The sequence below is a fragment of the Stegodyphus dumicola genome, chromosome 9, assembly GCF_044657685.1.
Source record: "Stegodyphus dumicola isolate Sdum_Otavi_A_Nest chromosome 9, ASM4465768v1".
In the NCBI taxonomy this organism is placed as follows: domain Eukaryota; kingdom Metazoa; phylum Arthropoda; class Arachnida; order Araneae; family Eresidae; genus Stegodyphus; species Stegodyphus dumicola.
The window spans coordinates 145,426,060-145,443,077 of NC_140776.1; the positions used below are offsets into that span (position 1 = coordinate 145,426,060).

General features: G+C 31.6%; 1 protein-coding gene across 2 annotated transcripts in view; it reads right to left on the reverse strand.

The window, feature by feature from the left end:
- LOC118183427 (amidophosphoribosyltransferase-like) overlaps positions 1-17,018 on the reverse strand; it is a 58,477-nt gene that overhangs the window by 3,078 nt on the left and 38,381 nt on the right. For both annotated transcript variants that reach the window (XM_085824198.1, XM_085824197.1), the window contains exons 2-6: positions 15,260-15,527; positions 13,758-14,016; positions 6,416-6,646; positions 4,048-4,175; positions 934-1,155 (exon numbers count right to left, since the gene is read on the reverse strand). In XM_085824198.1, the coding sequence (XP_085680324.1) occupies positions 934-1,155; positions 4,048-4,175; positions 6,416-6,646; positions 13,758-14,016; positions 15,260-15,527 (1,108 nt within the window). The remainder of the gene's footprint in view (positions 1-933; positions 1,156-4,047; positions 4,176-6,415; positions 6,647-13,757; positions 14,017-15,259; positions 15,528-17,018) is intronic.

Below are 17,018 nucleotides of genomic sequence, written 5' to 3' on the forward strand. Positions count from 1 at the left end.
ATGGGGAATTTTTTTTTTCAAAACAAATATATACATAAACATAATACATACTTATAATTCAGTTTGTAAGTTACTTCATATGTGTGTGTGTTTACCCAATTCAGAACATCCATATATAGAGACGGAGAGAAATATCAAAGATGAATAATAAATATTTGTTTACATTGGGTTATCATAGCTTTTATCACTACATTAATATTTTCTCTGATCAGTTTAGATATATATATCCTCTAAACATAGCTTTAGCAATATAGCATAGTGCAAGCAAAGATGCTACATTCAGAAATTATTGTAGATTCATAATGAATAGACCTGTAAAAACTTGATATCCATTTTTTTAAGTCTCATTTATGCTTGCAAAAGCAAAAGAAATTTCTGGATCTAATTTTCAATTCAGGACATTGTATAAAATGAAATTATACTATACTATACCATAAAATGCTTTTACCATATCATCCATAGTGCTGAATAGAATATTAATAGTCCTTAGGAAAAAGGCATAAATGAAATCTATGAGTAAATGAGAATGGAAAATCCAGTGCTACCAGAAATTTTCCAGAAGTTTTTATGAATGAAAACATATGCTACACATTTTTTCTTCTTTTGAAGCAACGTAAGGCTAACATGAAACATGAGCAGGAGAAATAATTTTTAAATATTGACGCCATTTAAGCAAGAATATAAAATATACCCTCTTTATTTATTCTGCAATTTAACAACTGTAAGAAAGGAAATTTGGGAACAAAAGTCAGAAATAATAATAAGATTTAAAGAATCAAGTAATTAACGAATGATAATCACAATTTCTTTCTTTTTTTTTAATTACACACGTTTTAATTATGTTTTTGCCATTTTACTTTGCTAGTGATACCAGTAGTAGTAGATACTAGTGAGTCAGGTAATACAGCTAATTGTTTATAAAAATAATCTTACCTCACATGCTCCTGCTTCTCTCAGAAGTCTTGTAATTGCTCCCGAAGTAGTTCCACGTACAATCGAATCATCAATCAGAACCATTCTCTTTCCTTTGAAATTTGAGCTTAAAGGTCCAAATTTCTTCAGAACTGCTAGCTGTCGAAGCCTGGTGCTAGGTTGAATGAATGTTCTTCCAACATACCTGTTTTTGCATAGAACTTCTGTGTACTTTATTTTAGACTGAAAAATAAATCAAGACATTCTGTAAAATCAGTTGAATTTTTACCGCATTTATAATTTTCTCTCAGTCCCATACAGAGCATCTGTAGTGATTGTCAGGTGGGTTGTTATGTGTGGTGTTAGAAAATAAGTAAATCAAACCTGAAGAGCAATTATTTGATTAAAAAATGATGCATATTTGTTTAAAATTTTAAAAGCACTATTTTAACAAACAGATAAAAATTAATGATCAAAATCCCCATAACTGTATATACTTCATTATAAAAGCAAATTTTTAGCAGTTCTTTAAAATACAAAAAACTTTTTTTTACTTATTTTTTTAACTTGTAAATTTTAGATATAAAAAAAGTGATGTCTGAATCAAATTTCTTGAGATTTTATAAAAAAAAAAAATGTACACCACTTCAGACTTCCTTGTACGGAATATCAAATTATACACACTTTTTCTTGCATTTCATTTAAACTTAATGGATTGAATTAAATCTACTTCGTCAATAGCGCATAAACCACAACAGAATAAATACACTCTTTAAAATTCACTAAATTTGCTTACCATAGTGACACTCTGGTGCTAGGTTCATTAACAGCATTATATTTCGTTCACATTATAACTCAGAATGCACAAAATTTATATCATTTGAATAATTATCTAATCGTTGCCACATGTTCTATTCAAATACTATAATAAATCCAGAAGGATGTATGAAAGAAATTAAGCAAACAAAACAGAAAGAAACAGTTTTTTTACAGACGATTCAGCATTTGTCATTCAATTAATTCAGTTCTCACATCACGACAAGGCAAAAATACATAAAAACTCAAAATATCTATATTAAAAATTACGAAGTAAATCTTAAAACACTTATTTCCTTGAAAAAATTCCAGAAAGGATTAAGCATGATTTAATTCACAATAATAAATGAAGGTATTATCTTTGTTGTTGTGAAGCTTAGTCTCTCTAGACTGGCAACAAATCTACTACAGTATAAGGTCCGTAATCTAGACTTGTCGGGACTTCAGCGATTCCAGATTCAAGGTTTTTCCGGATTATAGATCATCAATTTAAATCTGGTAAGATGGCATGCAGAAATTATACAATTAAAAATGTGAAACCGTAATTTATGAAATAAAGAACAATTATGATCTAAAGGGTATCAAAATTTACAAAAAAAAAGCTCAATATTTACTTGTTTACTTTATTAAACATTTCTTTCAATGTAAGTTTTTGTGCTAATACTTTCTCTTTAATTCTGTCTTCTATAAACAGACATAATTTCTTGTTCAGTTACAAAGTTCCCCTATTCAGATACTGTAATTGCTGTGTCGAGAATACCGACTAACTTATCAATTGAAATTTTTTCGTTTTCAATAACCTCTGTCACTTTCTTCACTATCGGAAGCACGCATGTGTAAACGCTTTACTGGCTTTATGAACAAGCGTAGCGGACGTGCGTATCAAATGCGCATGCATAAACCCATTACACGCATGTGTAAGTTTGTGGCTTTGAGGTCCGGATTATAGATCATTCCAGATAACGGACGGCCGGATTATGGACTTTGTACTGTATTCTACTGTTTCAAATGTAAACAAACATTTCCGCCATGTTATTTTAAAATTAGGCTTAACCGCACTTAAACAGCTTTTAAATTGTTGATAATTCTACAAATATTGCTTGCAGATTTCCTAAAGGCATAAAAACCTTAACCAGAAGATTAAGAACAACATAATTCAATCATTCATAAGCAAAAAATGTACAATTTACAAACATATAAGAGTAAAGAAACTGAGATCACTGAGCTGGGTAACAAAGTGGATATGTATAGTATAAATATATTTATATGCTTTTGGTGCGGCCGATTGAAACCAAAATATTATGTTCACATCTGCATGTTATAGCAGTCCTATATACAAAATTTCAATGTTCTGAAGCTGCTCGTTTTTGAATTATGCAAGATACATACTTACGTACGTACAGACACCACGAAAAATTCTCTTCAGAATTCATTTTAAAGCAGTTTTATAATTTTTTTTTTTTTTTTTGATTTATTTTATTCTGTCCTTATGTATAGATGTCACGCAAAAACATTGTTAAATTGCATTCAATAACGTTCAAAATGGATATTTTCATTGAAATATGCTGCCTAAACTTTTCGCGATTACAATACTTCCTTTTTTACTTCGTACAAGGAAATTACTGGAGTATTGACACTTTTTACTTCGTACAAGGAAGTAAAAAGGGTCAATACTCCAGTAATTTGTTTAACTCAAATGATAAATTTTAATTTGTACCAGGGAAATTCAATAGTAGTACATTCACAATTTGTTTCACTTTAGTAGTATATAATTTTATCAGCTTCCTCCCCAACAGGACTGCTTTCGGTATTGAAAGAAAGCATAGTTAACCATAAAATACTTAGCAACTGATATTTTTGAAACTTATGTTTGCATGAATTCAGTATTATTGCTGTAGAAAGGGAACAGTTATGTGAAGAGAAAATTTCTGATTTCAGTATTTAAAGCTGATGACATACTGATTTAAAAGTTCTTGTGAATATCATCTAGAACATATTTACAAATCTAAATTCAGAATTTTGTTGATCTTTATAAACAAAAAAACAATAAACAGTCATGTCAAAATATGATATAAATATTAGATTTTTATTCTGCAATATTTGTATAGATTATAGGAATAAAAGGATAGAAAACTTCTATTTTCACAATCATTGCAGATAACAGAAATACAGTGGCAATAGATTTTCTGACAATTATTATTAGAACTACATTTATTTTGAAGTTATAATAGAGAAGGGGAGATTTTAAGTTAGAACTTTCAGTAATTCATTATAAAATTCCCTTACAGAGATCTAGACCATATCAAATCTTCAACTTACTTCTTCAGCAAATCCAAGAGCAGCTGGTATTGCTGATTCAGGAACAGCAGCAACTACATCCGCATCCACAGGAGCTTGCCTTGCTAGTTGTCTACCACATTCCATACGAGCTGTGTACACCATTTGTCCTAAAGAAATTCGAGTTGCCAACATAAAAATAAATACCAATTTATATTTTAATACATAACATACAGGGCTACCCAAAACTATGCAAATATTTAAAAAATTGTATTTTCATGAATTTTATATCTATAATAATGTACTTAACACAAAAATACATAAAAACTGCATGTTCTTTACAAAAATTGATGCAAATTTTCAGTTAATCACGTTATATACGGCATTCAGTACTGTACAAGAAGTATGAAATAAAACTGTTGCATTTTTCTTTTCTGACACCAGTTGTTACATTATTTTCTTCCTTCACATTCGTACAGGGTTCGTAGATTTGGAGTGAATAATGACGACACTTGATGAAGTATCGAAACACACTTTATTTACCAATATTAATCAGATAGCTTCAAAATCACTTTTATAGTCGTCGAACTGTTATAAACACGCTGACACGTTCAGCGACACAGCCTTCACACTGTCAGGCAATAACGGTGGACACAGCTTCACTGCAAAGCACCCGAGTACAGCTCCCAACTCTGCGTTCTCTAGAGACTCTCCACGCAATTTTCTCGACGATACACAAGAGTATAGATCTCGACTCAGCACAGTCTAAGACAAAACTCGATGATGCACTAATTCGCATTACACTAAAAGACTCTCTTGATGCACTCGACGACCAACTCAGCGCTAGACTTCGAGGCACTCGCTCAATCACTGACTCTCGGCGCTAGACTTCGAGGCACTCGCTCAATCACTGACTATCAGCTTGCTAGAGGAAGCACACACTCTCAATACTACTGACTGACTTCGGACCAGCAGGGTTTATATGGCTTTCGGTTTGTGTTCGAGAACATTCTGGGCTAAACCGGTAAGAATTTGTTCCAGAAGTTTCTCCATCTGTCCATGGCATATCGCCAAATGTGGCAACACTGCCTTCCCTTGCCATTTTATGGCAACCCTAAAACTGGTTTGCGAGGAAGCTATCTCACCGCGCCTGTACATTTCGTAACAAAACTATAGGCTTATGATCATAGGCCAGAGTTTGGGGTCTATTTAGATCAATAGGAACAATTTAATATTTTGAATTTTCATATCATCGAAAGAAATAAATCATAATTAGAAGGACTTTCTAACTGTACATTTGCTGAAATTTTGGATTTAAACTGGACATAACCACTTCTAGTTCCATCATGACTTTTTTTCAATGACATCTGCTTTCATTACAGCAACTACTACACATCCTACTTCACACACACACACACACACACACACACACACACCAAAAAAAAAAAAAAAAAAAAAAAAAAAAAAAAAAAAAAAAAATGCTATTTTGAGGATGGAATTAAGATTTGCTTATCAATGGATATTCCTCTTTTACTAATATCCATCAAATTTTACTCCATACTGCCAAATTTTGTCTTCAGTGCACTATCACAAGATAATTCAATCATATTTCCTTCCACAAAAGCACACTCAGAAGGAACTTTGGCTCTGAACGTCTTAAATCTATAGAAACATAAAGCCCCGTCAGTTAAAAAAACTGGCAAATTCTTTTAAAAAGTAATGAATTGTTAGTACACAGCTCATTATCTTAGAATTGGCACATTGGTGGCTGAATTCTAAAACCATGAAGGTTACGTGTCATTTTTCAAAAACTGCAATTAAAAAAAAACTACTATAATACAGCATTTTGGTTAAATTTTATTGTCTTTGCATCAGCTCAAATGCTGAAGGATCAGCAATATAATAAAGAGCCAGTGATTGTTAGAACTAGAATACAATAAATTTCAGACAACTATTACTTTTATGGTTGGTTGCAACTGCAAAAAAGACTGTATGATGGACATCTTCATCGAATACAAATTCTCTTGAAATATTTCAAATTTTTACTGCACTAGTCAGACATATTAAGCCTGATTCAACAGTTAGTGGTTAGACAGAAATGCAGACCTTTAAAAATTTCCAATTCTGAAAAGTGATTTATACTGAGATATATTCTATTACATACATAAATGTAAACAAGTATGTAATTAGGTACAAATTTAAATAAATAAAATTTTGAAAACTCCGTTATTTTAAGAACATTCACGGACATATATTCATTAATAACAAAATAAGCATATTTAAGCAATGACTGTGTTTATCAGTTTTATGATCCTGGTACCTGTTTTCAGAGATTTTATCTTGTTGAACTGGTAACTGTAATAAGAAATAAATTGCATTTTCTTAAATAGTATGCTTTGTATTTTTTTACCTTCCAACATACTGTCAGGCCTAGCAAAGTAAACATACTCAAATATACAAAAGGCAGGGGCACAATCATCAGGTCGAGGCATTATGCATATGGACCTTATTCCATTTTTGGTAATCTCGACAATTTCGCCGGGTTCCACTTCACGAATCAGTCTTCCAGCAACAGAAGGAAATGCACAAGATTCAGAAGAAACAACATATGCGTCACATTCACTTACGTTATCATCAGACACTACAAAATATCAAATAAATAAAATCACTATACATATTGTTATGCAATGTCATATTTTTGAAATTTAACTGCAACTGTTTAGTGCATTTCTATTATTCAAGCAGATTATAATTTATAAGTTTAAAAAATGCTTAATAAAAGAACATACTATAATTTTAAAATATTATATTTGCATGATTTTTTCTATTAATAAATATTTTATAATTTACAAAAAAACCTTCATATCTTAAATTTTGATAGAATTGTTTACATTTTCTATAATAATTCCTATGGCTTACTTCAAATTTTTCAGAAAATCATAACATAACGCTTTGTTTGTTACATTAAGCATATATAATATAAAAGGTACTATACAATCTTTAAGGAATCTTTCCATACTAACATGCAATTAATATTTATCATACTTAAACATGCAATTAAGTATTCCCTCATGCAGATAAGAAACATGCTAGAGAAAAAATAATATCCAGAAGAAAAGGCCATGCAGCAAGTTAAATAACACTATATACCCTTCTTTACATCATTCTGTTTAGCACTTATACCATTTTCCACGCCATTCTGTTTCGCACCAACACCGTTTTCTACAATATAATCTTTACCAAGCCTACCACTCAGCATAATGAATTCCCTTTCTAAGATATTAGGACAAAAGAGAAGCAAAAACATTTAAAACATAATAAAAGCAGTATATAAATAATGAGAAAAAGTAAAAAAATCTTATTAAAAGCAATGCATTAAATAAAAGCAAGGAAATAGCTAAAAAATTACAACATAAGCTAAAGAATAACTGCATAGAATAGGTAAATAAAAAAAAAGTTGTTCTGCAGTAAAGCATAGAATATATAATGGTGATTTTAATAAACAGAAATTGTGCAGATGCAATGAATAATCATTAACATAATTTCAACAATGAAATAAAGCATTTAACTAGGTTCTAAGTTTGTTTTGCTTAAAGCATGTAAAAATATTCTTCAGTTTTCAAAAAACAGTGGTGAATACAAGCACTTTAGCTTCCCTGAGGATCAGAATTCTGATGTTGTTTTAACCTGCTCTTTAAATTCTTGCAACATTTAAGGTGAAGTTTTTAAGATCGACCCTGTTTTGTTCCTCCTACTTTCTAAATGCAAAAGCATTGTTGATGACAAAAGTTTAAATATCAGGTTATCTAAGAAAGTAGTTTAATAATAAGTTTTTTGATTATATTTTGGTAAAAGTATTCTCCTCCTCTCATAATATGAGGTGGTCCAAGATAAATGTAACCGGACATAGCAGACTTCATTTGCTCTGAGTTCAGTTCATCTTGGGCACTTGATATCTGTTAAGGATCTTGATTGTTAATAATGGCCTTTAGCAATTATGTGTTTACCATTTAACATGAGAGTTTGCCATAAGGTGTTGGCTTAAAGAATAAATTATATTTTACTTTTAAATAAAATTACCAATGCACTTATACTTGGTTTCCTTGTACTATATGTTTCTTAACTTTGAGAACACGAGGAATTTTCACCTTTCTTTTTAGAATGAAATTAAGTTTAGTAATTGAAATTTAACTATATAGGCTTAAAAAACTACAATAAACAATACTATCTTGTTATTTTAACACTGTTTCAGAGACAAAAACGCACTTAAATAATGATGCATATGAACTCATTGAGTGACTGGATTATTTTATTTAAGCAACTCACTGCCGACAGCAGCTCTTTTGTTTGTTATAATAGTTGGTTTGTCAACAGCAAAGCTTTAAATAAACCTTCTGTATTGTTTTGCTATGCAGTTCATTAAATAAGGACTTGACCATCGTTAACTTGTCCAGCCCCTTCTGTAGTCATTGGATAGCTAGACATTCAGGTGAACAGTTTGATTGTGCTTCTTTCCAAGAGGTTTTCCAAAATTTCCTTTATAACATTAAAAATGAGAAGAGCATGAAATACAGTTAAATAAGAATAATAATATAAACCAAAAGAAGTATATAAATAATTAAAAATTATTTAAAAAATAGTAATAGTTATTTAATTCAGAGTAGTGAATCCTCGAAATTGTTCATAATGCATAATCGATTTGATTTCAAAAAGTTTTATCAGATATTGAAATACTATATCTAGAATACAACAGTCAATGTAGTTGTGCGAGGAATTGTTTATCTTGATTTATAAAGATGAATGAATGGATGTGAACAGTCTTCTCATAGTAAAATTATTAAATATTATTCTCAGTATCATTAACAGGCTTAGAATAAATTCTTTCCCGCAAAGTGTCCAACCTTTTACCTTTGTATCCTGCCTGGCACATCAAAAAAGCGTCAAGGTCTGCAGTACTCAAGGAAAACATGTCGAGAGTCGCGGACAGAATTTAATATTTGTTAAGCACCAAATCTTATATTTAACTTGCCCAACCAGTTATATTTATATATTAAGATTTATCTCTGCATTTCTGTAACATTCCAAAACAATTATATTATACTCTCTGTAAAACATTACATTCTATAATTTCTCATTTTATAACTTTCATTTGTAATTTTTATAACTTTGATTCCTAATATTTTCTGTAACATTTGTGTTATGTACTGTGACAAAATTTTGTACTCATAGACAAATTCTTTTTAATATTTCTGTAACGTTTCTGTAGCATTTATCTTACATCCGGTAATAAAATTTGGTACTTCATTGAAAATTCTCTGTAACTCCATAAAATATCCTCTGTAACATCTGTATCATATACTGTATCAAAATTTTGTTCTCAAAGAAAATTTTTCAATAAAATTTCCCTCTAAATGAACTGTAAGAGCTGAAAGTCTCCCAGACGGTACAGCAGCTCATTTGATGGAGTCGAATACAACTTGTATTTTGCATCTGATAAACTAAATTTACTTTTTAATCCAAAAATTGTTTATTAGGAAACATTAACATAGCATTTCCAATGTAAACAGTAAGGCTTCTCTTTTTTTCAGCGATTGAATGAATAGCATATATTTGATATTTTCAATTAAACTTTTTTACTTTGCTTTTTGCAATATTGCTCATAAATATACCTACCTACTTTCAAAAAGAGACATCATGAGCAGGTAGTGCTTATTAAGCACTTTAAATTTCTCATTAAATGAGTATAATTTATTATAAATAGGCTACTCAAATTTTCGGCATATTTAGATTACTCGAATATAACAAAGCACAAAATGGCTATTTACCTAAAGGGTACAATGCCTTGCCTTCATGGTGGATTTTTTAATGGAAACTGCCTCATAGTCTGGTTACAGATGGGGTGAACCACACAGCCAAACTCTTCACTTGTCTTCGAACCCAGAACGAACTACCATTATTCAGCAGCTTTGTTTAATCCCTCGGCTACTGGTGGTGCCTCCGCAAGTTAAGTTCAGTGTCAAGTTAGAATGAAAAAACAAATAAACGGAAATGCATTTGTTGCGATCTGAAATTTATGCAAAACTCCTTCTGATAAAATGAAAATCAAAATCATATTTGTCACTGCCTATACAAGTCCACTCAGACCAAGCAAATAAAATTGCCGCGGTTAATGTTAGACTGCCGCAATTATATTTAATACCGATGTCATTCACTGAACCATCATTTGTGAGCTGATTTTGTTATAGGGGGAAAAAGCACATTCATATCATTTAAGTAAGCTATTGATCGTGAAGATAAATATTAAAATTCATCCAGTCAATTTTCATTTTCAAATTCCACATTCCACATCAAATGCAGTCAGCCTTAGTTATACTCAGTACGCCTCAGTCTTTAAAGTCAGAATGCTTCCTTGTCTACAGTTTCAAGAAGAATATTCTCGAGTCATTAACCGGTTATAAGCTCCTCCAATAACTGCTTTTTGTACTTCCGACTAGAATAAGAAGAGGCACGACTATGTATCAGTCTGCTGCCAATCGTCTTGTAGTAACAGAAAGATTGAGAACAATTTCCAACTGTCTGAACGTTGTTTTATGTACAAGAAGTGTTTCGCTGAGTCATTTACTCAGAATTACTCTACTACTTGGGTAAAAGAATGTGCCAAGCAGCAAACAATCAAATTCCGTAATATTTACACGCAGGTGCTCTATGCACTGTGACTTACGTCATGTCATGATCTGGATGACAAAGAACACAATGTAATCAGTCATTTCCAAAAGGTCATTTACAGAATCTGATTTCAGCAGAAATACCTCTGAATACCCACATACTTGTTTTTCAATAAATTTGATTACAGGTATGAAAACGAAATTTTTATTAGCAAGTAAAAACATTGTTGCTATTACAAGTGATAGATTTATTTTAATAAGATTGTAAGGATCCTAAGTTTTACTAACGTTTATTTTATTTTAAAACTGTACTATCACTTCTTATTTTCTACTTCTCTCCAGAATTAAATGCTTTAACTTGTTTATGCAAATTGTCTTGCTAACGCCAAGTACTTAAGTTGTGGCTTTTTGCCAAGAGAGAGAGAGAGGAAGGAGTTATAGGAAGCAAGCCGCTTGCCACTGTAGTTTTACGAGTTTTCACTCTGTTGCTGGTTGCCTTTAAGAATTGCAGACGTATCGTAGTTTTAGCAGCTCGGCGTACTACATACGTACCTTTCTTTAAATAAAGGCCTATCTTAGTGCTAGACATTTGTATACTAATTCAAAGTTAGTTTTTAGTTAGTAGTTTTTATATTCTTACGTTCAGACCACAAATGGTTGGTCTTTGTATTCCGAAGCTCGGAAGATCCTGTAAAAGATAGAAAATAAAGGGTTTCGTATACCCTTCCTGCTTGTGTTATCTACTTCACACTTTCTTGAACATAGCTTGAGTAAGCTCCCTGTTCCGATTCAGGACCATTCATGTTTCCAACGCAAATCAAAAGAAATACAAGTCCTGATAAGATTATATCCGTTCGCATAAAGCAGCTGTATCTCACTGCTTTGAAAATCATGAAATATAAATTATCTGCCCAATGTGACTGCCAAACCTCACGACAATGGAGCACGAGACCGTCTAGGAGAACTTGAAGCCACGGTGATTACAAAATAAACTGTAACGGAAGTGAATGCAAGAGGTCTAATCCAAAAAAGGATTTTCTCATGACATGATTGACAAAATGGAAAGAGTATCAAGCCTTCATTTATGCCAAGGATACACACATTCCAACCAGATTTTTTTCAATTATTTTTACTAATGTTGTTGTTCTTAATATTTATGAATGATCTTGTTGTCTTTTGATCACATTTGGGATTTGGGGGGAACAGCACTTTATATTTTTCAGACGTGCAAGTATGCAAGTACTACAAAGTATGATAAAAAATTAACTACACTTGTGCTAATATATTTATACTTGCATTTTGCTATTCTTAAGAGTTATGACTTACAATTTTCATTAAATGCGCACTGTATTCAGCAGATTACAACAGTTAATTTAATTTAGTTGTACTACTTCAATGGTAGTTTATTTGCAGGTACTTTATAGCTGAAAATCCTTCACGCCTGAACATAGCGCATGAATTTGGTTTTCTTTCATGCATACCGGAAAAAGTGCACAAAATTTCTCTTGCTACAACCGTTTTCCGTGTCTTTCATTATCTTTCATTGAAATTTTCTATGTCATTCAGTGAAGTATCATTTGTTAGGTGATTTTGGTATAGGTAAAAAGAGCACATCCATATCATTTAAATAAGGTATTGATACGTATTAAAATTCATCCAGTCGATTTTCAGATCAGAAATTGGATGATCAAGATTTGAAAATCTGAAGTCACTAGAAGGTTCAATTCGTTACAATTGTAGTTTCTTTTAACATTAACTTCTACATTCAACTAGGCGAATAACTTGCATCATATTTTTATTTCAAATCAGAATTTTTCATACTTATTAAAGTCGTCAATTATAAGTGCAAACAATGTTCAATTTTCCAAATATAAGTTACCTTTTTTTTAAATTCTAAAACATATACATTTAGATATATGCTAAAATTTCTCTATGTTCATTATCTAATTGATTAGCAAGAGATCTTGTTTCAAGACATACAGTGTAGTTATAACTATACTATATCAAAAGTATCCATTTATCAGTGAGATTAAGACTTAATATTTAAAAAGTGAGAAAACGCGTTCCTCATTTAGCTTCAGTAAGAGAGATCTACTGAATTCACATTGAAATAAGATTATCAAAAGTTTACAAAAGAAATTTTGCAAAGAAAACTATTGCTTATTGCTGGTACTGACAGAAAGAGGCCTCTAAAACAAAGTGCCTTGAAATACATGAAAGTACCGTAATTTTTTTATCTGTCTTTTTGGTATGTTTTGAAGAGGACATTTCTCCTCATTTTTCTTTAGTATTATGAGGTATTTTCAAAGTTTCCAAAACAGTAATTATTTTAATGTCACCGGACATACTATCTTACTTGTAAAGATGTTCTTACACTGACACATAAAGAAAGATAATATATTCACTTCATTATTTTGTTTAATGGAAATGAATTTTAAGTATTTTACATGAACAATAAATATGTGTGTGTGTATGTGTGTGTGTGTATTAAATTATGGCAAAGCACACTAGGGATATCTGCCTAAGAGGAGGGATGCCTTCGTGGAGGACTTTCTAAGGGAAACGGGCTCGTATACACGTTACACATGGGGAAAACCACGAAAACGCCCATGCAGCCAGCCCGTTCGCGGGATTCGAACCTCGGACCGAACTACCAGTGTTCAGCGACTTTACCGCTCGGCCGCTGGTGGGCCGAACAATAAATATGCAAAACATCTTGGATTAAATTTTCTAAGAATTATAGAAACATTTTTAGTCTCTAAAGAGAAATCAATATTTTTGAAAATATGTTAATTTGATGCCATTCTACATGTTCCATTCTTCGAGATGAGACTCGTGATTTAGGATTCAATTCTTGAACTGTCTTTTGCTTCTTGAGCTATATAAAATACATGTATAATACACCATATTTATATTCGAAGTTTAAAAGAATATTTTGACTAAGAATGAATTAAAAATGATTCCATCTCAGACACAAATCGAAATAAACACAGCATGTAATAACTGGGCTTAAAATAACAAAAAGCCAGAATACGTCTGGCCATCCAGACACAGTGTGGATATTTACTTATTTATGCCTTTACTTACCAAGTGATCCTCTGGGAGGAACCAGTTTTCCGATACATAAAGGCCTGTTACCGTATGGATCACGTACTGCATATATCGTATCCCCATTCATTATAAGTAATGAGTAGGCCGTTTTTGTGCGCCTCATGAGATTTTTAATTCTCGCGGGCCAATCCGGCCCCTGTTTCTCGTTATTTGGTAAAGGCGGAGGCATACACAATATCTGAACCATGAGCTCGCTGTCAGATTCAGTTGATAATCCAACGCCCTTGTCGATAATCTAAAAACAAATAAAATTCAGATATACGTTAACAGAGCTACAATAAACGTAATTATGTTATAACACATTTTTTGACAGCAGAAATTATATTTAGAGAAATATTGCAAGCAAAGTACGTAATCCATGATAGTCATTGATCGAGAAGTTACATATAGTTTTCGAAAAAAGAGATCGTAGGCTTTTTTTCTGCAAATGCCGATGCTTGAATATTTCGATTTATGTAAGGTTTCTCAAAATAAAGTAAAAAATTTTATATAAACAGGTTTAATAGATGGTGGAGGTGACAATGTTCTGTATAGTAAATAAAGGTAGTTCTCTATACGATCCTTTCAAAACTAAAATTCCAAAAACACTCATGATGGAATAATAACTAAAAGCAGATTTCCATCTTTTTATATACAAAATCTTCGAGAATGAATTTACAAACTCAACTTATCAATATTTCCCCCCCCCCCTAAATTTAGGCAGCAACTACAAAATAAAACTTGCTTGGTCTCGCGATTAATGGTTTCGTATTCAATAAAATAGGAATCATTATTAGATTTGTAATTTTATGAAAATTATGGCTTTATGAAAATTTTAGTTATATCTATATAGGTTCAAATTTTAAGTTCCTTGTTTCATGTCTATAATGAAAATTTTATTGCAATTCTTATTTATAATGGATCTATACTATATTTAAAAACTATATTGAAAAATGAACAATGTATTATAAGAAATATGTAAAAATTGTATTGTAGGTTGATGTTAACTTAAAAGAGATCACTTCCAAAATCTTAAGAGACAGAAGTCATTATTATCCTCTATGTTTAATTACTACAAATTTAAAATTATTATTTTGAAAAGAAAAACATATCATAAAACAATTATTCCTGAATTCTCGAGGAATCGGAAAAAAGAAAATAAAGCGGTAAAGCTATTATTGCTTATTATTATTATTAAATCTTCTTCCTGAGGATTTCATTTCTTAAGATTTTTATAGATTCATGTTTATGTTATTTTCTACAGAAGAATAATCAAACATTTGTGTACTGTATATTTTACCTTCTAATCATATAATTCCAATTTATTTTACATGATATAATTCTTCGCTTTCATGGCAATACGGTCACTGATTCTTCTGTCTTCTGTTGTACGATTGTTAAAAAAAAATATTTTTTTGCGTTTCCAGAACAAGTTAATATTGTCACTGAAAATGTCGCTAACACTAAAATATAATTCTGAAAAGTTCTTCTATACTCACTTCTCTACGTAATTCGGATGCATTGACAAGCTCTCCGTTGTGCGCAACTGCAAGAACTCCGTGCTTTGTATGTACAACAAATGGCTGTGTATTCAAATGCTCTGTTCCACCCAGAGTGGAGTATCTGGTGTGTCCTATGCCCAAATTGCCTCTTAGCTTATTCAGATCATCTTCTCGAAAAGCGTGGCTTACCAATCCCGATTGCTTGTGAGTCCGAACATAATTAATGTCCCCATCGCTTGTTGTAATTCCACAACTCTCTTGACCCCTGTGGGAATTCCAGAAGAGAAACATTAGTGAAAGAAAAGTTTAACATTTGATTTTAAATAGCTATTTGAAATAATAAATATTCAAAAAATATTATACGTTTCATTACAAAAAATAGCAATATACTGTTAAGTATTACAGTAATGAAACAATGTTAAATCATTCAGAGAAGCACAGCGAATAATCTCGTTCACTTGCAGATAGTTACTTTTATAACTTAGTTCTTTGGTACACATTTCAAACATTTAAAATTAGATAGAAAAGCAACCCAAGACTGATGGAGATTTTAAATAAAACTCCATCGCTACCGGGGGCGTTCAGACATAGATCTCTTTTCTTCAGGAGCAAAAACATTTTTCTAAATTGGTGCGTGCTATGTTATGCGACGTAGGTATGCTTATTCTGGCGAGATTATCAGCTGTTATAATGCTATACTGACTTAATGCCCAGTGGGCACATCACATAAAACAGCCCAATAAAATCACATTAGATAAATAAAAAACGTAAAAAACGTAGAAGGTACGTAAGAGGGAAGACCATGGCCTCATATTTATACAGAAAAACTGTGTCATCAATACAGGGTACGTACATCAACCCATAAAGTATTAACCAAAATACATACAATCTGTCGAAAGGAATAAGTACAGCCTGAACAGGTATCGGCAATAACAGACTTTAAACTACTGACAATATGCAGTAAATTCTAGAGAAGAAACAGCGCAAAACAAAATTATATATCAAGACATATATGCAAAGCAAATTCAATACAAAGCAATGCAGAGTGATTTGTAAAAGTTTCTTTTAGCGCAATTCAGTCCTGCGTTTTTTCCAAAATGGGCGAAGAGATAACCTTTTTTAATTGAATGCAACAGGCGGAAAAAAACGAATATAGAGCCATCTGTTGAAGAAACTAGTTATAAAACATGAAAATTTTAATGCATTGGAAAGGACAGGATTGGAACTAATGCCATTAATTTTTAAAAAATGTGAATTTGGAAAGCGTCAAGAAAATCCAGTACACCAAGTGAAGAAGCTTTGTGGATATCTTCACAAAATAAAGTCAAAATTGCAATAAGTGCCCATTTATGATTGGCTACCGAAGATTTATTTATTTCTCCTTTCCTAAGATTTGTACTCTTTAATACGAAAATTTTAAGCTCTTTTAGCTTGGCCGATATATGTCAAATCATACTGATATGTTATGCTATAAAAGTGGCCGCGAAATAATCAGATACGAGATCTTTCAGAATCGCGACATCAAGTTCAATAGAGTCTTACTCAAAATATATGCCTCTTAAGGTAGTTTTTTTTTTTTCGGGGGGGGGGGGGGGAAGGGGGCCTAATTTTAAATTTAAAATTTGATCTCCACATATTTTGCCACATGAAATTTATGTTTTTATATTTTATTACCTTATTATTTATACGCGCGTGGTTATCCATGTGCAATTGTGCGTGCATATTTTAATATACACTCATGCACCAAAATTTTAAA